The sequence below is a fragment of the Trachemys scripta genome, chromosome 13 (assembly GCF_013100865.1).
Source record: "Trachemys scripta elegans isolate TJP31775 chromosome 13, CAS_Tse_1.0, whole genome shotgun sequence".
Taxonomy (NCBI): domain Eukaryota; kingdom Metazoa; phylum Chordata; order Testudines; family Emydidae; genus Trachemys; species Trachemys scripta.
This window is the reverse complement of record NC_048310.1, coordinates 26773159-26796355: the sequence shown is the minus strand read 5'-3', so window position 1 is coordinate 26796355 and position 23197 is coordinate 26773159. Positions and strand designations below refer to the sequence as shown.

The following is a 23197-nucleotide window of genomic DNA, read 5'->3' as shown; positions in this document are numbered from 1 at the left end:
GCAACTACTAAGTTTTAGACAGAAAGGCTAAAGGCAAGTCTCCAACCTCATATTTAATTCCACCCTGCAATAATTCTCCCCAAGTGTGAAAATAAGTTACAGCATTAGGGCACGTCAATGGATGCGCTAGCTCTCATCTATGACATGCAGCTGGGCAAACAGGTGCTGATCCAGAGTCCACTTAAATCAATGGGAGTTTTTCCTTTGACTTTAATGGACTTTTGATCAAGCCCATTCTGCACATGGTGCAATTTTTAAACGAGTTCAATTTGACTATGTTCACCCCTCTCGTGTCTGCTTTTTATGACTCTTCTACCATGAGAGCCTTACTTGAACAGTTGCCCCAAAGTTTTTTCAAACAATGTTTTCAATAGAAACATTTGCAATTTATGCTGCATTGTATTGGGAACAGGAACTACATCATGAGATGCCTACCAAACATCACTCACTGCAAACCTTTGTAAAGCATTTCAAACAAATAATACATTGGAGAAAACTGCAATCTGCTAGAGGACAATGTGTGAACAGAGAAGATGTAAAATTAATTGACTCAATTATTCATCACAAATGGTTTGCACAGTTCTACTAACGAATAAGGCCTTTTCCCTTAGGAAGTACCATGTGCCTACTTCTGAACAACATGATTTTGATCAATTTGAGATGAACATAAGGAAGGGTGTGTTGTACTCCTGTTTATTTTATTGATCAAGGCTCCTCCTACTAAATGGACATCCAAACACTATTAACAATGCAATATTCAGGCAGTAATCCATCCCATCACCAAAGTATAATAAAAACTGAGAATGCAAAGGTTTCTTAATGTTTGGCTTTCATAAGTTCCCTTTCCTGTCTAACAAGTACAAACAACTTCCTTTCTGCAGTTAAAATGAGTGAACAACTGTTCACTCTACAGCTGGTGCCAGTGATTACTGGCCAAAAAGATGTGCATGAAAAAAAGCAGCTAGACACTGCTGCAATCAATGCAGCGGGTGTCAATTTAGTGGGTCTAGTGAAGACCCGCTAAATTGACAGCAGAGTGCTCGCCGGTCGACTCCGGTACTCCAGCTCTCAGAAGAGGAAGATAAGTCAACTGGAGAGCGTCTCCCATCAACGCAGCACAGTGAAGACACCGAGGTAAGTCAACCTACCCCACGTCCACTTCAGCTACGTTGTTCATGTAGCTGGAGTGGCATAACTTAGGTCAACTTATCCCGGTAGTGAAGACGAGCCCAAAGGCAGCTGATTCTCACACTGTCTCTCAGAGGGATTGTTCTGCTTCCAAGCCTAGCCATTTTAGTCATGTGCAGCCACACACTTATCACATGTGTAAGAATTAAAGTTAGTGTAAGGCAACAAAATGCATTTGAAGCTATTATCCCCTCAGAAAAGGGAACTTAAACTCCACACACTCCTTTTCAGTACTTTGACATTTTCGATTTTGTGTTCTATGCTTTGTCTGTGCTGCAAGGCGCTTAGTACCACGCTACACTTGACCCATAGCCAAGTGTGATTTTCTTAGTATTTACTTTATTTTTCAGTTTGATGGCTCAGATGTGAAAGCTGTATCTGTGCTACCTGAGACTGGCTCCTGAATTATATCCTGCTTGCTACCGATTGCTGCTCCTTAGTTGAAGGGGAAGGGGCAGGATGCAATATCAGAGGGCACAGTGCCTTTGGATTCAGGCAAGACATTGAGCTGTTTGCATTTATTCACAGGTCAAGTGATTAAAAAAAAAAATTCTAACTAAAGAAAGTTGTTTGTACATAAGAGACTTGATTTCCCTTATATGGCATTCTTAAAAGAAACTAGGATCATTTAATCTACTAAAAACTCTACAAGACCTGTAGCCTAATAGAAGCTACAATGACCAATCCCTGGAATTTACTTTAGCTACAGTATGCGTTTTTCTCATCACATATTATTAGAGTATTAAACAACAAACATCTGTTCACCCAGAGTAGTAAGGAAAGTCCAGTAATAAACAAAACCAAGGATTATTTGAGTTCTGTCTGGTTTGAAGTGTCTAACAATGTTTCAACATTTTATTGCTCTTGCTTTGGAGACCAGCTGCCTGATACTCATGCATTTGGGAACCTGTCAGGCCTTTATGCATCTCAGACAGACTCCTGTATAATGAGCAAATCCACCCCAGAGACTACTCATTGGCCTACAGAATGGTGCACTGGGCTGGGGGCCAGGACACTATGAGTCTCAATTGTTTTACTGAATCGTGTTAATATCTGTGTATTTCATAACCTTTATTCCTGATCAAGGCCTCATACCCTTACCTTAGAGAACAGGCAGGTATCATTTCCCAATTGCACAAATAAGGTAACGAGGTTATGTAAGGTTACTTAAGGAATATCCAGGAACAGAACCACGGTCTCTAATAGGACAGACTCCAAGTGTCAGACATTTTCCCCTACCATCCTTTGCACTAACTGGCAGAGGTCAAGAACTGCACAGGCCTTGAAAACTGAACTACCTCTGCTATCCTCTGGAGAATCCCCATACCCAGATTTGGGTTGAGACATGCTGGCAGGGCAATGTGTGAGGGAAGCTTGTCTTGACAGCCTAGTGAATATTTTCAAGCCAACATCTTTCATCAGCACTAAATCCACACAATTTTTTAAACTGAAGTTTATGGTTATATGCAAAGTAGTTTAAATATTTTGCATAAGATGTCACATGAAACTGCACAAAACTTGGCAGCTAGCATAGTATCAAAGAAGTGTAGGACTGGAATGGACCTTCACAGGTTATCTAATCCATCCCCTACCCGAGGCAAGACCAAGTATATCTAGACCATCCCTGACAGTGCACATCCAAAATGTTCTTTAAAACTTCCAACAATGGGGATTCCACAACCTCCTTTGCTAACACATTCCAGTACTTAACTATCCTTGTAATTAGAAAGTTTTTCCTAGGTAGATAAAGACCTGGGCCACTTCTGAATCACTTCATTTCTAACAATGGCAGAGGAATTGAAATTAGAACAAAGGCCCCCATTACACTTCAAAACAACTGAAATTAACAATAGTCATTTTCAATAGTCATTGGGCCCAGGAGTTTAATCAGGTTACAAGGGGTTGGGCCTTCTTTTGTCTGTTGGATGATGGAGGGAGATGAGGTCAAACTGCATAAACATTTTATTTAAAATCATTTATCCCAGGTAGCGATAAGACCAACCTTTGTTATAAAGTAATTATAAACCACCATTGTTAAATCTGTTTTGGTTGCATGGATAGGGCCAAAAATAAATGGGACAAATATCTAAAGAGAAGCTGATCTCACTAAATCATGTTTTTAATATCAGCAGAGATAAGAAAAAGAAAGAAATTCTCAGAATGTGAACAGTTTCAGATGTGATAAAGGAAGATAAAAAGTGAAACTAGGTAGCAAAAAAAGCATGTTGCTTTCCAGATGTATATTTCTTTGCAGGAACAGGACCCATTTGGTCATGATGTGATGGCTTTGATCCTACAAATCCACATGCAGTGCCCAAGATTGTAGCATTGCAGCACAAATGTGACCAGATGCTAAGTATGGGCACAAGTAAAATTAAGCATAGTCAGTCCTCTGTATTAAGCAGCAGTCTTACCTCATCTCCCAGAGCACCTACTACCTTGCTCAAGTGCATTGGATTAAAAAATAGGGGAGTGTGGTGGGGAGAGATGGGTCTAAGCATGATCATCATATTGGCAGCTTCCTCTCTTAGGCCTTCTTCCTGCTCCTAAGTGTAAGTAAGCTGGCTGTGGCAAAGTAGCTATGGCTTTAGTACAGGATCAAATTCCTCCAAGCATCCTGATCTGCACATCACTTTTCGTCTTACACTTATTATACACAGTACATAAATAGTACAGGATGAAGCTCCTACTTGACTATAGTGTCAAAGTGCAAGGCTTGAAAATGAGAAAACATTATATTTTTGTAACTATACGAATAGTTAAGAACTGGAGGCATTTAGATGGGGGGAGGACTCTAGCTTCTAAGTATCTTTCCTTAAGATTGCTTTAGGACGCATTTATAGGTTGAACAGTTTTAAAAAAAGGGGGAAGAACATACTTTCAAGTCTCCTTTAGTATAGCAAAGCAGTAATATTGTTGTGGCTGTATCAGACCAGTATGCAGTTCAAACTTGTGACTTCTGACTGAATTTTAATTGCAGCTGGAGTCAGTCAAGTTTCAAAGGTTTAAATGATACTAAGCACCATGCCTTCCTTGGGTCAATAATCTTCATAGCTACACTATGCTGTAATTATAGTCACTCACACATTTTCAGTTTCATCTGTATTTTGCCCAATGGTCTCTAATAAGGGATATATGTTTTAGCATACATTGAAAAGGTACACCACCTACGTGGCAGGAATTTAAATGTGCTAAAGATACATTACAAGTTTCAGAGTAACAGCCGTGTTAGTCTGTATCCGCAAAAAGAAGAACAGGAGTACTTGTGGCACCTTAGAGACTAACAAATTTATTAGAGCATAAGCTTTCGTGGACTCCAGCCCACTTCTTCGGATGCATATAGAATGGAACATATAATGAGGAGATATATATACACACATACAGAGAGCATAAACAGGTGGGAGTTGTCTTACCAACTCTGAGAGGCCAATTAAGAGAAAAAAAAAACTTTTGAAGTGATAATCAAGCTAGCCGAGTACAGACAGTGTGATAAGAAGTGTGAGAGTACTTACAAGGGGAGATAGAGTCAACGTTTGTAATGGCTCAGCCATTCCCAGTCCTTATTCAAACCGGAGTTGATTGTGTCTAGTTTGCATATCAATTCTAGCTCTGCAGTCTCTCTTTGGAGTCTGTTTTTGAAGTTTTTCTGTTGTAATATAGCCACCCGCAGGTCTGTCACTGAATGACCAGACAGGTTAAAGTGTTCTCCCACTGGTTTTTGAGTATTTTGATTCCTGATGTCAGATTTGTGTCCATTAATTCTTTTGCGTAGAGACTGTCCGGTTTGGCCAATGTACATGGCAGAGGGGCATTGCTGGCACATGATGGCATATATCACATTGGTAGATGTGCAGGTGAACGAGCCCCTGATGGTATGGCTGATGTGATTAGGTCCTATGATGATGTCACTTGAATAGATATGTGGACAGAGTTGGCATCGGGGTTTGTTACAAGGATAGGTTCCTGGGTTAGTGGTTTTGTTCAGTGATGTGTGGTTGCTGGTGAGTATTTGCTTTAGGTTGGTGGGTTGTCTGTAAGCGAGGACAGGTCTGTCTCCCAAGATCTGTGAGAGTAAAGGATCATCTTTCAGGATAGGTTGTAGATCTCTGATGATGCGCTGGAGAGGTTTTAGTTGGGGGCTGAAGGTGACAGCTAGTGGTGTTCTGTTATTTTCTTTGTTGGGCCTGTCTTGTAGGAGGTGACTTCTGGGTACTCGTCTGGCTCTGTCAATCTGTTTTTTCACTTCAGCAGGTGGGTATTGTAGTTTTAAGAATGCTTGATAGAGATCTTGTAGGTGCTTGTCTCTATCCGAGGGATTGGAGCAAATGCGGTTATATCTTAGAGCTTGGCTGTAGACAATGGATCGTGTGGTGTGTCCTGGATGGAAGCTGGAGGCATGTAGGTAAGTGTAGCGGTCAGTAGGTTTCCGGTATAGGGTGGTATTGATGTGACCATCGCTTATTAGCACAGTAGTGTCCAGGAAATGGACCGCTTGTGTGGATTGATCTAGGCTGAGGTTGATGGTGGGATGGAAATTATTGAAATCATGGTGAAATATATGCCATCAAAAGTTTTTTTTTTTTTTTCTCTTAATTAATTGGCCTCTCAGAGTTGGTAAGACAACTCCCACCTGTTTATGCTCTCTGTATGTGTGTATATATATCTCCTCATTATATGTTCCATTCTATATGCATCCGAAGAAGTGGGCTGTAGTCCACGAAAGCTTATGCTCTAATAAATTTGTTAGTCTCTAAGGTGCCACAAGTACTCCTGTTCTTCTTTTTAAAGATACATTGTGTGTATTGGGCTGGTCACTGACTGGCCAATGTCTGAGTACAAGGTATTTCTATGAGTACTATTACTGGCACATATGCTCCACAGCCATCTTCCTCTCAGGAGCCAAAGCTAGTCAACTGAAATTTATTCATTTTAAGGTAGTCATGTACTATTAGTGTCATCATGTGCTGATAAATCCTAACATACTGTATTAACATAAGAATAGGTTTAAATCTCACCAGGTTCATGGTCTTTCTGGGGTGTATCTATATCTTTCAGAACTCTGTATGACGTATTTGCAAAATAGATAATATGTTTTTCTTCATTTGTTAGACATAATGTAAGAGAGTTGCATATATACACATTAAATACATTATGTATACATGCAGTTCATGTATTTAACAATCTCTGTGAATTTTTTATATACTGAAATTAAATGTTTTCCCCAGTTATACAACTTTCATTGACTGTGGGACTGGAGCCAGTCTTCTTCAGATGTGGAATTAATTTGGAATACAAAGAAACTGACCCTGTTTTATCTGTTCTTTTATATTATAAGTCTGATGTCTTTCACACTCAGAAGTCTCAATTTTCTAAAACAGTCCTTGGCCAAAAAAAATTACTTTCATTCCTTGTTCTTTTTAACTTGTGTATGTTCAAAGTACTACTACAAACACAGATAAAAGGAAATTGGGTTTCTTTTTCATATGCCACAGAAAAAGCTTTCAAAACTCCCTCTTCTGTCCGCAAAGTATTTTCCCTTTAGCTTAAAAACCCGTAATTCCTGCCAAGACACAGGATCAAATATAAACACACATCCTACTTTAAATAATTTTTCACAAAAAAATTGCCAGAGGGAATAAAAATAGACAAAACTTTACAAGTCATCCTACCTCTAGAAATTGCATATTACTAACAGAATGAGAACAGTTAAAAGGCCATGCATGATACATTCCACTCTTCTCCCCCCATTCAAAAAAGGGCATGTTACTTTGAGTTAATGAAAAGTAATTATTTTGTATAGTGAATGTTCAGTGAGAAAGATGACACATTAAACTAGCTGATGCCAGTATATTTAAGACCGCAGACTTCTGCCACACATCTCCAGTGTGTCTGATTTGGAAACTGAATAAGTCAGCATAGCTGACAAATGCCCATTAAGTCACTGATCAATTATGCCAAGATCAATAAGAAAGGTTACTTTAGTTATTGGTTAACAGTTTGCTATTATATTGTCTTTCTGGAGGCCCTCACCTCTGCACCTTTTCCTATTCCTTCCTGGTAGGCATTTCTGTGATTTACTCCCTCATTTACCATTGGACAGTCATAGAAGGAGTTTTCCTCTAACTGGGTGAGATTCCTTTCTCCTGCAAAAACCATCACAGCAACAAATGTGCAGGAAGTCAGACTAGATGATCATGATGGTCCTTTCTAACCTCAAAGTCTATGATGCATTTGTTAGAAAAGGTCTCCTTTAAAAGTGCCCACATACAGGCAAAGACCATTGTTTATTTTTTTTTATCTGCCATCAAATACATTAATTTTTTAGATTTGTGGGACTCTATACTTCCATGGCACCAAGGCTTTCCACTTCCAAGCACAATTGATCTACCTGCTGCTGGGCTCAAGGGCATTCTATCACTCATGTTCACAGAAAAGACTGGTGAGTTTTTAATTTGGTATAGATAAAATTTCACTTGCTACTGTTTCACTGTTATGATTCTTCCAAAGCCTCATTACATGATTTGTTTCAAATCTGTAATTAGCCTACTTTGACACCTTAGGAAATGTAGGTTTTGTTCTTTAAGATAACCTGCAAAGATTATTGTGTGTTGTGAATTAACCTTATGATTATGAACAGAGGGCTATACCCACAAAGGGACTTAGACACTGCAGACCTAACCCTTACATGCCTCACCATCCAATGGAATCCATGGCGCCAAGTTAAGCACTTGGACTCCCTATACAACACATGGGGGGAGTCAGGTGCCTAAGAACGAGCTCCACAAAAGCAAGCCAGCTGAGCAGGGCTACAGGCCCTACACTAGCCAACAGGCAATGGTGCATCCTATGCCCTGAGCTCTGAGGAAGCTCTGCTCCAAAATACAGGCCTATCGCTACTTGGGATTCTCAGATGTGAACCATCTCCTGGAGTTACACACCAAAAAGCTTCTTTGGTTTTTTATTTTATTTTATTTTTTTTGCATGAAACACAAGGAGAGAAGAGAAGGCAGCAGTCTCCATTACAACCTTTAGCCCAATGATTAGGCAACTCATCTGTGTTAGGTGAGTGACCTAGTCACTGGGATAAGAGAGATTCTGGTGTGGGTTTCTCAATCTGTTGAAGCTGTTCCACTGTGTAAAAATAATTAAATAGCCATTGGGCGACAGAAAGAGAATGAATAAAGTCCAGCGGGTAGGGCAATCACCTAAAAGGTGGGAAACCCAAGTTCAAATGCCCTCTCTACATCAGATAGAGGGGGGAATTGAATCCAGGTCTCCCATATCTCAAGAGACCTTCTCCTCACCCTTCCCCTCATCCCCAAACATCTCTTGGGCTGTTTTGTGGGAGTTTAGGCAGCCCCTGAACATGCCTACCAAATCGAGCCCCAGAGGTGAGACGTGTGGCAATGCCATTGGAGGATCCTGTGGGGGCTTAGGCATGAGATAAGTGCCTGGATGCCCAGACTGAAGCAGCTGTGCACCTGCTCATTGGCATAACCTAGGCACCTAAGGGACTTTAATGGTCGAAATCAGGTGCCTGGAAACTTTAGGTGGCTACAGAGTTAAGCAGCAGCTGAACAAGGGTTTTGAGGCTCTCAGTGGCACCTGGGGCACCTATGTCCAACACTAAGTCTTTCTGAAGATTTAGCCCTCTGTCCCTTTCTATTGGGAGAGCTCAGCATAAAATTATAGGGTTAATTTATTAAAAAGGTCTCAATCGAAGGTATTTACCCTTGGGGAAGGCAAATCAGTCCAATCACTTTAAGTGTTCAATTCCTCCTTGCTTGATACACTACAACTAAGTACTGACATGACAATCACCTTCATTGTGTCTTGATTTCAGCTAATTATATATGGCAGAATGCAGGTCAGAGGTGAAGCTCTCAAAAGATTGATATAAAGAGAAATGAGACTCTGTGCAGGCTGCAAAAAAGAAAAACAAATGGAACCCAGCCTTCTTTGGGATGAGGGCTACACTTTTCATTAGAAAGAGAATCACTTGGCCATATGAGGAAGTTCATTAGAAAGAGAATGTGAGGAAATTCATTAGAAAAGAGTCACAGGATCATCTTTGGAATTAAACACACACAAAATTCACATGAACCAAAGTGTTTTGAAATATTCTGGAACCCATGCAATATTTATGTACCACAAGATACTTATATAACTACCAGCCAACACTATGTGTTTTCCTGGAAGCGGATTACCCTTAGGTTATGCCTACCAACAGTTAGTTATGGAAACAGTAACTGATGGATTGCTCAGGGATAAATTTCCTAGTAATACATAGTACAAGTAATAGATGAGAGAGAGAGAAATTTCCAGGTGCTTAGAGGCTTTACCTGGCTTCACCTCTATTGCTATATATGCCATTTGGTTTGGACCCCTGACTTCCAAGTATGTCAAAAATGTTTACATGCAAATAGTGGCACTTGCATGTAGAATTAGGAACGAGGTTTAAAAATTTGACTTGTAATATTTATCCCTGAAGAGCTTCAGAACAATTAAAATATTTGGGGAAATGTGACAAATTAGCAAAAACAGTACACAAAGAGGTGCACGCCTGTTCCCAGTTGAATAACCTCTTCTAGAAACTGTTTCCAAACTGAGAGAACTGATGAAAGTCATAAATCAAAATGCTGGGATCTTTTGTTTTGTCTGTAACCTGAATGAATACAAAGAAATGCAACCGTTTTGAAAGGATTCAAGAACCACTCTTCTTCTTGACGGGAAACTGGTGTGTAGCTGTGTATGTATGTGAACTTTTGTTGGGATATGCAGAGAGAGTCCTTGTTGACACTGCCATATTTAAAGCCATAATTTAGTTTTATCCCCAAATTTTTATGACTATGAAATCTCCACTAGCAACAGAGTAGTCTTGTCCAGTCCATGATCACCATTTGTATAGATCAGAGCTTTGCCTAGGGTTTGAATCCCTTAAATATTTAAATCCGTGGGTCACTGTAATAGCTTTCGACAAATCTGCAGTTAAAGCATTAAAAATTCAAGTAATACTCAGGTGATCCCTTCAGATCCTACCCTTACGACCAAATTTTCAGTGGTCAAAGGAAATCTGTATAATTGAGAAGATGATATAAAATAATCTTTACTTGAAAGACCCTTCTTGTATTTCACTCATTTCTTGTTTCCAAAAGCAACGGGCTACAAGGAAAGACAGCACAAGCAATTCCTGTAAAAGCTGTAGACAATACAAATAATTTGATGGCCACTTGCAATTAAACACAGTCATATCAACACTAGGCAAGAGATTTAAAAGGCATGATCTTAAAGCAAACTCTCTCTCAAATTGTCATCTGCCCAAATTCTATTGTTGGGATTGGCATGGATGTTTCTGTGGGACTGAAATGTAAGGATGGAGACTGCTGAAAGGCAAATGATTTTGATTTGACAAGCAAGTTTCTGTACTTCCTACCTCCCAATGTGCAAGTGCAGAGGCCAGAATTGCTAATGTGAGCTTATCCCACCAAAGACAGATATAAATTTACATTATTGTCCAACATTTCACTTTGAGTCCTCCTCCCTTCCCCCAAATTCTCAGCTTTCCCTGCTACCATCAATCACTTTTTCATCATCCCTTTCTGACACAATCAATCCCATTGTTCCCAGTCTCCTCATTTCCCTTTCCCTCCATGACCACCAATCTCTTCATCCCTGACAGGTTTACGCTCTGCACCCCCTCAGCTCGATCCCAAACAATTAACTCATTTTCCTCCCAGCCCATGCATCCCCAGCTGCCTTTTTCCCCTCCAAATCCCTTCACAGTCTGGCCCTCCCATCGCAGTGAGAGGGAACTTCAGGGACAAGCTACTAGAAGCAAGCATTTCACATCCCATTAGTTTCCTGTTCACTTGTATTCCTTACTGGTTCATTGCTCCCTTCTCCAGAATTAAGGAAACAAACATGGCACTCTGCAGCAGCAACTGTTTTACTCTCCTGTGGTACAAGATGCTGATTTATGGAGTACTGCAGCCACCATTTGCTGCTCAGTAAGTTAACCTGGATCCAGGGTGAGGCAGAGAATAACTGTAGTGCAAGTAGCCAAAGGAGAATCTCAAGATAGGGAGTCTACCTTGAGGAATGGTAGCTGGGTAGTATAACAGAGAACAAGTACCACATGCGGAAAGGAGGTAACAGGAGGACTGGAGGCATGCCCTTTGGGTGACAGGGCATGGGAGACTAAAGTTGGGATGGGGCTGTAGAGTCACAAAACAAAATTTTTGGTAGCAAGTGGTATAAAGTGAAGTGGCTGGTTTTATATACCTAAAAAGTCTGACTGATTTTTATTAGGATTCGGGCTTAGCTGTTAGGGCCTCTGTTTAGGAGACCGATTTCCTGGGTTCGGCTTTTGGCTTTTTGCCCAAGACAAATGTATAAACTCTCACTAAAACAACACATTATTAACTGCAGAGATCTTAGCTAACATGTAGTCATCTCTTAGGACTATTACACACTACCAAACAGTATACTTGTTTATTTTTTTCACCTAAAGAAATTCAATCTTGTTGGATGCAGTCCAGATGAAAAGGTGCTTAGGGACAAGGGTCATGAAAGGAGGAGAAACAGTTATATCAAAAATACATTAAAAAAGAAGAAAACCCACATCCTAAACAAAATCAGTCACCAGCGATGGAACTACTAATCACTATGAACGAAAATATTTTAAGTGAAAAGTAAGAAACTGCCAGACAAAGAAAAATTAAAGACTTACCTCCATTTCATACATAGGTGGCCCCAGGATATCTTTTAAGGCATGGAAATCAATTAATATTGGCATTTCAGGTGGCAGAGCCAGGTCGGGTGAGTCACTGATGGATTCTGTTTTTGCATCTTCTGTGACATGCTCTCTGCAGTCTAAGAAAAAGAAAATCTCACTTAGGGTTTATAACAGTATTTCTTAACACACAGATAAAATTCTTTATTACCCCAGAAGAAAACAAAGACTCAAAAGATCAGGATAATTAAAAGAAGTTTATAAACAACCTAAAACATTTAAGTCTTTCAAAAATATCCACTTATCAGATAAGAAAATATTCAAGACAAGATTATGTGCTCTCCAATTTATGTTTAAACATCAGAGTTATTTTAGTAGCTTAGAAGGGATAATGTTAACTCAGAGATGAGGATGGGAGAGACGGAGTAATGTTGACCTACAAATTATTTCTTAAAACTAGGTTGTTTAAAATAGTAAGCCATTTAGTTATTGCATCCACAGAACAAAATGAACAAAGTTTGTTTTGTGGTTTATATTCTCCCTCAGATACATGTATGCATGATGTTTGTAAAGTCTGATCATAGCTAATGTACCATTATGTGGCAATAACATGCTTATAGTTATGTCTTTTGTTAGTATTTTGTAAATATAGTCAACATTGCATAGTATTGCACTCTTTTTGAAAGGGGCCAAGGACTTGAATATTTAATTGGCAACACTCAGAATAAGTTCTATAAAATGAAGCAACAGTGTGACGGGTTGGATCACAGAAACCCCGTTGGGAGCTGCCAACTGATGTGCCAAGACTACTTCTATTCCTGTTTTCCCTGCCAGCTCAGGACTCCAGCACCCTGTCTTGTTGAGCCAGACAATCCCATCTGCTCCAACAAAGACCCAGGGTCTGAATTACTTGTTCCAAAGCTGCAGGTTTACCTGAAAACAGCTCACAGAAGTGTGCTTGTCTTTAGCACTCAGATGCCCAACTCCCAATGGGGTCTAAACCCAAATAAATCAGTTTTACCCTGTATAAAGCTTATGCAGGGTAAATTCATAAATTGTTCACCCTCTATAACACTGATAGAGAGATATGCACAGTTGTTTGCTCCCCCAGGTATTAATACATACTCTGAGTTAATTAATAAGGAACAAGTGATTTTATTAAATACAGAAAGTAGGATTTAAGTGGTTCCAAGTAGTAACAGACAGAACAAAGTCAGTCACCAAGCAAAATAAAATGCACAAATCTATGTCTAATCAAACTAAATACAGATAATCTCACCCTTAGAGATGCTTCAGTAAGTTTTTTTCCTCAGATTGGACACCTTCCAGGCCTGGGCACAATTCTTTCCCCTGGTACAGCTCTTGTTTCAGCTCAGGTGGTAGCTAGGGGATTCTTCATGATGGCTCCTCCCTTTGTTCTCTTCCACCCCTTTATATATCTTTTGCATAAGGCGGGAACCCTTTGTCCCTCTGGGTTCTCCCCCACCCCCCGGAAAAGCACCAGGTTAAAGATGGATTCCAGTTCAGGTGACATGATCACATGTCACTGCAAGACTTCATTACCCACTTGCCAGCACACACATATACAGGGAGACTCTCAGGTAAAACACAGACATCTGCAGACAATGGTCCTGGTTAATGGGAGTCATCAAGATTCCAAACCACCATTAATGGCCCACTCTTTGCATAATTACAATAGGCCCTCAGAGTTATATTTCATATTTCTAGTTTCAGATACAAGAGTGGTACATTTATACAAATAGGATGATCACACTCAGTAGATTATAAGCTTTGTAATGATACCTTACAAGAGACCTTTTGCATGAAGCATATCCCAGTTACATTATATTCAATTATCATATTTTTATAAAACCATAGACAGCACGTCACAAACAGTACTTGGACTATGCCTGTATCAGACATTGTTTTGCTATATGCCTGCAATTAGCTACGACTATCTTGCTTTTGTGTTCAATCTAGTTTAGTAATACATGGGTGTAGACCAGTGCTTCTCAAGCTATCTGATGTGAGGGACTGGCAATTTTTTTTCCCCAATGTGCCAGGGACCAGTGCCACATTATTATCCTATTCGACGCTCTTATGAGGAAACTCGCCGTGGACCAGCAGCCGATGGCTCGCGGAACGGCACCGGTCCACGGACCACCACTTTGAGAAGCTCTGGTGTAGACAGGTAGGGGACTTGAGGATTCCATTAATAAACAAACACTGAGCGCAGAAAAGAAGCTAGTTATCTCACTGGAAATCTATCCACTTTTATAGTTATGGTACAAAACTACTGATTAAAGTGATATTCAATACCTTTTTTTAAACACTCCAGCGCACCCCCTGCCCAAATAAAAAGTTAATCTATACCCCTGTAATATCAAACAAGGACAATGAAGTTTGCTGTTCAGCAGCTCTACTTCCCTCTTCCCCCACCTCAATCAACAGATTCCATTCCTGTCTTCCAAGGAGTGTGTCCCATCAATCACTGATGACTGTCAATTGGGGTGGCAGAGAATGGGAAGCCTGCTACATGCAGTATGTATAAAGAAGAAAGCCGCCTGTGTGGAATGCAAACATGTCTCACTGGGGCTCATCAGATCCTGACATGCTGGATTTCACATTATAGGCACTCAGAGGGATGCATCAACCCAGTCCAATAAAACTCATCTTTTTTGCTGCAACCCATACGCTCTCAAAGAATACTCTAATTTCTTCAGATTCTCTCTTAGATGGCTGCTTGAGGCCACTTAGAACTCTATGCACAAAATTGACTTCCCTAGTTTGTACGGTGGCTAGCTGGGTTCACACTGAGCAAAACTGAAGTCAATAAGAAAAACTCCAAATGATTTCAATGAGACCATAACTTGGTGGAGTTGCTTTGTCTTGAAAGGTTATCCCTGCATTGGGATACTGTACTACTAAAAGGAGCGCCTCTATTCTTTTGTTGGATGTGGTGTCTCTCTCCCAGGTGTCCCAAAAATTAACATTACCATAATGAAATTCCTAAGCAAAGATAAATCACTTCCAGATAAGCTCTTATAGACATATTTGTGTGTTGCTTATACTCAGGCTATGCCATCCAACTAGCCTGACCCTTAGGCCTGCTGTACACCTAAAACTTAGGTCAACCTAGTTACATTACATCACCCGGGGCTGTGAAAAAATTCAAGACCCAGGCAACATATTTTGGTTGACTTAATCCCCTCTCTAGATGTAGCTAGATTAACAGAAGAATTTTTCTGTTGACCTAACTACCGTCTCTCTAAGGTGTGGATTTACTATAGCAACAGAAAAGTCCCTTCCGTCACTGCAGTGTCTACCCTGCAACAGTGCTACTGTAGCACTTGTGTAGACATTCCCTTTTAAACAAAATACCTGAGGGCCACAAAAGAGGCTAATCCAGGGATTTGGGTACTAGCTTGAGATTCAGGCAACCTGGCTTCAATTCCCTGCTCTATCTGCAGGCTTCCTGTGTGATCCAAGGTAAGTCACTTTGTCTCTCTGTGCCTGAGTTCAACATACGTAAAATGGGGATAATAGTACTTTTCCCTACCTCACATGGGTGAAGATTAAGAACTGCTCAGACACAATGGTGGCCGTATAAAATACCTTGATAGATAGCTTCAAAGCTCTCTTAACCTGGTCCTAGACTATTTTGAATGTATAATTCTTTGCAGACTTGTGACGCAAAGAACTCCTCAGTGACAACTGGCAAGAGCATTACAAGGATATCCTGATTCTAGTGTGTACATTTTGTTTCACCAACGAATGTGATGTGATGTTTTATTTGAAAGCCAAGGCCACTGGTCATTCTTATTGTTCTGAAATGTATGTACAGATTACAAAAGTAGTTATGTATGTATACTGAAAATATGATTCTGTATCACAGCAGAAGAAAACAAGTTTCCTGTCAGACAGGGGATACTTATTCACCTGTATCTCTGTTGGATATGAGGAGGAGACAAGGAAGACACGCCCTTATCCAGCACTTACAAAGTAGATGGGCAGCATGTTGACATTCATGAAAATAAGATCTGAACCAGCCTTGGTTGCAAATATTGCAGAAGATATTTGGGGTGAGAGAAACTTCTTTAAACAGGAGGTTTAGCCTGTTTAATCTCTAGAACATGTTATGATTTTGTTTCATTGGTTACCTTTTTGTTTCCATTATCCTTATTCATTATCTCTTGGATAATAAACTTATTGTTTTCAATATAAATACATCTCAGTGCTATGGTAACAAGTTATTGATCCTGAACTGAATCACAGTACACTGATGTGACAGCAGACCTGGTATTTCGGTAAGAATTCTGTGGATAAGGGGCTGGACGCTACAAGGCAGCGCTTCAAAGGGGTCAGTACGCCTATTCTTAACCTGCAAGGCAATACTAGGGCTGGCACTACCCAGAGGAGAGTGCCTGGGTGGCTAACAGACTGGTGGCATCAGGCAGCTGACACCCAGTTAGTCATAAGCAAGTCTCCCTCTGCTGAAGGCAAGAGGGTTACAAGGTGACTCAGTCTCAGTACCTTTGACAAATAGCTTCAAAGCTCTTAACTTAGACTATTTCTGTGTGTATAATTTTTTACACACTACTGCCTGCCTGAATAAGCCAAAGAATTTAAACATAGCAAGTGCCATTTGTACTTTATTTGCGCTCAGCCTCCATGTTTCCTGGCACACAAGTGATAGTGTACTGAAGAAGATAATGTAAATAAGGGCTCAGTTGCCTGTGGAGTTTGATCCAGATGCAGAAGACTGATTACCATTCCCTTTAGAGCATTATGCAACATACTGGAAATATCCAGATGTTTCCATGGCAGTGTTGGTGAACGTTTTTATTTGTGTGTATAGGGGTAGTGCCTAGATGCCCTGTGACCCCTATTGTGCTAGGCACTGTACACATATGCATAATGATAATGGTGCTACCCCAAAGATCTAAGAATAAACTATCTAGGAACAAGCTAATAAAATCTAAAAACTTATTTACAGAGGTAATTCCTTATTACCACATGATGTAAAAGATTCCAAAACTTCCCTCTCCCCACCACACTATTTTAGGAAATAAACTTCTGCTGCTCCTTCAAGAGAAGAATACTTCACATAGCTTCTTTTCTTTGAAACTTCTTTCTCTCCAATTCACGTGGAGTGTTCTTACATTCAGTATGAGGGATCTACTTTCCTCCCACACTAGTGGAGGTTCATAATTTCTATGACTATTAATCAAAGATACCTATGAATAGTCCTTTCCAGACCAACACTTTCAAATACACCTCTACCCCAATATAAGGCTGTCCTTGGGTGCCAAAAAAAAATCTTACCACGTTATAGGTGAAACCGCGTTATATCGAACTTGCTTTGATCCGTCGGAGCGCGCAGCCCCGCCCCCCGGAGCGCTGCTTTACCACGTTATATCCGAATTCATGTTATATCAGGTCGTGTTATATCGGGGTAGAGGTATACCTGAATTAATCTATTTAATTCAGCACTGAGAGTTGTCCTCTTTCATAAAGGAAACCCATGTATCAGTGTGGAATAGAATAAGACACTAAGTCTACATTTTATAAGGCACATTAATAACTGCCTTTTTATTAGCACTCTCAGGTACCCCCTTATGAAAAACAATGCAAACGCTAAAAATCAAGGAAGTCGCTTGTTAAATCACCGTTAACATTCACGCCAACCTCAGTTCACATGTGTTGACACTGAAGAAACTTCTAATTATCCCAACAGACTTTTCACATTCAACATACAACCATTAATTACTTCAAGACACCTCCTCAGACTGGTGACCCTCCAGTGGTTCATGCTTTACATCATATGTTGGACTGGGATTTCTGCTGAGGCGGTATGCAAAGGAAAGCACAATGGGGTAGAATGGCTATGAAAAGAGTAGAAGCAATAACAACAGCAGAAGCATGGCCCAAATATTATGATTCTGACCCCTAAGCCTCTCTACACTAGCAACGTACGTGAGTCTGCATCAATTTTAGCAAGGCAGAACTAAGGCACAACTACGAGCTAGGAGTGTGATTCCCAGCTCGCATTCACATACTCACACTAGTTCTCATCAAGCTAGCACAAGTATAAATAGTAGTGTGCTGTGGTAGCACAGGCAGTGGTGGAACAGCTTAACAGTGCTGAGTATAAACCTGCCTGAAACTGGTGGGTACGCACTCACTGCTGCCACTGTCCATGGAACCCCAGCTACACTACTATTTATACTCATGCTAGCTCAATGAAAGCTAGTGAGAGTATGTGTACACAAGCTGGGAATCACACCCATAGCTTGTAGTGTAGACATATCCAAAGAAGCAACCACTGTGTATTTCTCTTGCAACTTGGCTGGAAACGACAGTGGAAGATTAGTGCTATCAACTCTGTGCCTTCAAGACACGGACAAGCTGTTAATTATTTTTAAGCAGATGTATAATGTTGGATTTTTTTTTTTAAAGAGACTAAATATTCAGGGAGCATAAGTGCAGCTTGTTTTTGTCCTAAATCAAGATATTTTAGTCAAAGATTTCCCCCCCCCCAAGCAAATATATGATTTCCACATGAGTATTTCTGCCTGCTTTTACTCTACCTAGTTCTCTGTATACAACTGAAGCATACACAGAGGCTTCTTGTAAACGAACCAGTAGTTAATTGCTAAGGCCATATGCCTTATTAAAAAATAAGCTTTGTTTTCTTTGTGTTTAAATAACCTAATTGAGTAAGCCCTCTTCTATATTAAATAAAAATAACCACATAAATACATAAAATAAAAGGATGTACGTGACTGATGTGCCAAAGCCATGACAGGAAGGTCATACTTTATGCTGGGAACTAAATTTTCTGTTCTATTATCATGACATTACTTCAAAAATAAGAATTGTAATATTTAAGTATTTTAACAATTTAGAACAAGCTCAAACAGAAGAGGTAGCCTGTTTTAGATTCAGACATACTCACAAATGAAACTAGAGTTGCTCTTCCAAAGCCAGCCAAGAAAAAAAAATTGTTTATGATTCTGAACAGCTCAAGTTTAATATCTGACCCCCAATTATAAATCCTTCCTTTTACAATACCTCCTTAACTAGGAAATATAGTGCTACACACAGCCAATTAAGAGTTTTAATGCACAGAAACTTATTTAAAATTGTTGCATACAGATGACAGTATATACTTTTAGTTTAATATTAAACAGTCCCATAAGAATAAAAGGACTGACAAGGAGTTCAATTTTCAAGACTGCAGCTTTTTTTTTTTAGGAATACAATGAAAGTGAATAAGCAGAAGTTCTGTACAGTTTGCTCATGCTGTACCAATAAATGTCTGTCTTCTGATAAATACTGGTTTCCACGCAACAAATTTGGTTAACATCAGCTAACCAGATTGTTTCACAAACAGAGAGTTCTGATTATGTCTGTTGACCAGAAGCGAAACAGAAAACTTGAAAATAAAATTTAAACAATATTTAATGTATCATGCACTGCTTTAGTGCATGGCTACAAAAGGAGGACAAATTTTTTTTTTTTTTAAAAATCAGCATAAAAACAAGAAGGGGAAAAAGGCAACATTCTCTTCTTAACTAATTTACAGTATTTACCTGCAAGAGCCCCACAGTATGAGAGACCACAGATCTAGTATTCCCTACATGCCTACAAATTAAGAAGGAAATGCACAGAACTGCTTTATAGGTGGCAGGGTGAATTAGACGACAGTGGTGGTTCTTATCTTCCTCAACCTAAGGAGAATTTTGTGGGAAAGCTGTTTAGCACCAGTGTGTTTCATAATGCCATTCCACAGACAGTATTTTACTGTACACAGATAAGGCACAAGAGATTAATTTAACAAAACAAACATTGCTATTATTGGATTGCCATGCAGCTATTAAACAAGTTTAGTCTTTACCCAAAATATTCAATTATCCTCAAGAAATTGATGAGGGAGTATTAGAAAAACTTCAAGAGAAATTTAGGTTCAGGAAAGTGAACTGCTCCACAATTTTCCCCCTGTGGTCCTAACTCATTCAATATGTGCTTGCTGATGTTTTTGTACTGACCAATTCGCGCACAGAAAAGCGTTTTTGGCTATAGGTAGCAGAGCTGTTTTATTTCCACACTCCTCCCTCCGTCCCAAATTAATGGGTGAATTTAAGCACCCATGAAGGGTGCTGGATTAATGATCTCGTGGAATGAAGTTCTCTGTTGTAAAATTATCATGCAGGTATTACAGGACTGAAAGGGTTGCAGCACTTGACTCAGACTCAGGACGCCTGGGTTCAATTCCTGAGAATGTCACAGACATCCTGTGTGACCTGGGGCAACTACATAGCCTTGTCTCTTGCTTTTTGCCTATTTAAAAATGTAAGATCTTTGGGAGAGGGACCGCCTCACAATACATGCATGTACAGTGCCTAGCACCATCGAGCCTCAATTTCAGTTGAGGACTCTAGGCACTAGTTTGTAGTGCAAATAAAATAAAAATATATAATTATTCTAAAAACTAATTCTCTTCATTAATCAATGCTCACTCTGTAAAAACAAGCTTCAAACTAACCAAATATGTAAACACCATTTCCTCTTCTTTACAAGTGCAGGCTTTGAGCCCCCATACTGTCATTCATTGCTTTTTTCTCCTTCTCTTTTCAGTCCGGTGGGGTTTCCAGGAATACCCCACAGAAGTACTTTTTCTTAAGCTTACCTGTTGCAAAGATGAAGGCCTAAATTCTTCTCTGAGTTACACCAGTACAGACCCAGAGCAACTCCTGTGATATCAGTGGTGCTACAACTTCAGATTTTCAATGGAATAACAGAAGAGAATTTGGATCATAAACTATTCCTGCTAAAGCAATCTTCTAGTGGGTGACATCTGGACCTGACAGACAGCCTAAGTTATCTAATGCAGAATTTTCTTTTTTCCAGCATTTTACTCTAAAGCTTAAGAACTATATATTCAGGTGTCATTCCACAAATGTACTTTTTTCCTTTCAAACTCACACAATTACTATTCCACCTTGCAAACACACCTATGCTTAACTTTAAGCATGTGAGTAGTTCTGCTGTCTTAAAGTTAAGCACGTGTGTAAACATTTGCAGGATCAGGGCCTTAGACATTTCTCAAAAGATTATGGTTCAATTAACTTCAATGGGAGTATGTTCATATGAGTAAGGATTGGTTGCAGGATGAGGCCTCAGGTTACAATATTTTTAAAAGTTGGACATGAACATCTGATAGCAGAAAGTGGCTCAGAATCAATAAAATATTTAAATTTGTTTTACAATTATTCGTTTAAGGATATTATGGTCTTGGTATCATGCTTTATATAACACCCCAACACATTTTTTGATTTTGATGTCATGCAAGAAAGTATTGATAAAATGAAACATTAAATGACAAATAGTTTGTTCCCACAACCAACTTTTTGGACAGCATCTGGGCAACTTGGCCTATATGGGGGGGAGGGGACCCCAAGAGATTTGGGAAGCAAACCAAGCATTACATTTTTCTAAGATTCCTTAAGTATATTAACCACAGTGCAACTTTATTCAAAACTTACAAGGGCCTGCAGCTATACCACTTTGGGATTTACTCTTATCAGACTGAATGAGCCAGCTCCCCAGCACAGTGTTTAAGGAGGCCCTGTGCTGCTTGCAGTGCTGGTTTTTTGGGACGGGATATAAAACAGAAGCCCTCACCACTTTTTGCAAGCAAAGGGATGTTTGCCCAAGTGTTCTAAGTTCCCATACACACTACAAAAACAACCATGTTTGTGACCCAAACATTTAACAACCAGATTAAGAAAGCCACATGTTTTTAGCCCTTTCTTGGAGTCTCATGGAGGCTTACCACCACCTCAGAAATGTAGCCCCTTACAGATATATTGGCAACAGTATATTTTTTTGACACAGAAAATTCAATTAGTAGTTTAAAATAATTTGCTAGGTGACAATAGTAATGATGGTGCACTGCGTACTCATTAAAAGTATCATTAATTAAGTAAAACCAGATTGAATCATTACCATACCAAAAAACCCAAACTCCGGCTAGGAGCAAAATTTAAAACATAATATAGTAAGGACTTTATTATACAATTGCCAATGTTCCTACTAATGTTCAAATATAATACTCTTCTCAAAAGAGCTTGTATTATTTTGTTTAACTGATGTTAAGGAAATGTATGTTCACTTGACAACCTGAATGAAAACTCAAAACAAAAATACAGATAATATATATTTTTAAATTGATGACATATGCTTCAGAAAATACAGCTGGGTATAAATACATTAATAGTACAAAATAAACCCCATATTTTAAAGATGAGTGCACCATTCTGTAAATGACTCTAGATTAGCAAAGATTAACTTTAAGTCCCACCTGCCCTCTAGACTCCTTTCCATTATTCTCTGTTTGCCTGCTGCCACTTTAGACCCCACAAACACAAAGACAACCGTTCACAGCTCAGTGGTTTTGGGTCTGTGCCAAATAGTGTGTCAACCAAAAATACTAGCTGTTTCACTCTGTTTTGAAGCATATAGCTTGCAATTACTTTTCTAGCTGGCAGGAGTTGCAAGTCCAGCACTAATTTTACACTGTAAATAACTCCCTTACTGGATTACTTCAACTTTCTAATACAACTCTTTTTTTGTTCTGCAAACTAACAGTAAATAATTCATAATATCAGAAGTTAGGTTATTAAGCTAGCTTTTAACTATTTCATTAGAAACTGTGATAATCAGGGTCTAGACACCCCAAGGGAGGACAGAAGGTTTAATCCCCCCAGAAATAAGCAGTTAAAGCAACTGATCGTATACTGTGTTATTTAACTCTAAGAATATATTAAGTAAAATCTTTTATGAATGTCTGTAAATGCAATGAACTTACTAGTCATTATGAGATATGTATACAGGTTATGGTTGTGAAGGTGTGTGCGCATATATAGAAAATTGTAACTGTAAAGCCTGAGGTTATGTTTACTTTCTTTGTAATTTATATATGTTTGCTCTCCCCCTACTATTTCATCTTTGAATCTGTGGTTTTTCTATTAAATAAACTTTTTATTTTTATCCCAAGCAGGTCTCTGGTGTGAAAACTGTATGGAGTGTGAATGCCAAAGGGAGCTGATAACTAGGGGTGGGGTGATAACGTTTGCCCTGATAGCGTTTCTCCATTGTTGCAATGCCCTGATGAAATCGCTCGCCGTGCTCATCGCTCACTGCTCCGCAGTTCGGTGGAAAAAAATCTAGATGAGTGTGCAAAAAATGTATCTTTAGTGACATGTTGCAACC

The 23197-nt window shown here is 39.4% G+C and overlaps 1 protein-coding gene and 1 long non-coding RNA gene across 3 annotated transcripts in view; one reads left to right on the top strand and one right to left on the bottom strand.

Annotated features, from left to right (window-relative positions):
- LONP2 (lon peptidase 2, peroxisomal) overlaps nucleotides 1-23197 on the bottom strand; it is a gene marked incomplete at its 5' end in the record, with an annotated part of 95190 nt that overhangs the window by 8850 nt on the left and 63143 nt on the right. For both annotated transcript variants that reach the window (XM_034788144.1, XM_034788146.1), the window contains 1 exon segment: nucleotides 11918-12060. In XM_034788144.1, the coding sequence (XP_034644035.1) occupies nucleotides 11918-12060 (143 nt within the window).
- LOC117886403 lies at nucleotides 6669-22970 on the top strand. The gene is made up of 3 exons (XR_004647959.1): nucleotides 6669-7627; nucleotides 15816-16002; nucleotides 20561-22970. It is a non-coding gene; the product is annotated as an uncharacterized LOC117886403 (long non-coding RNA).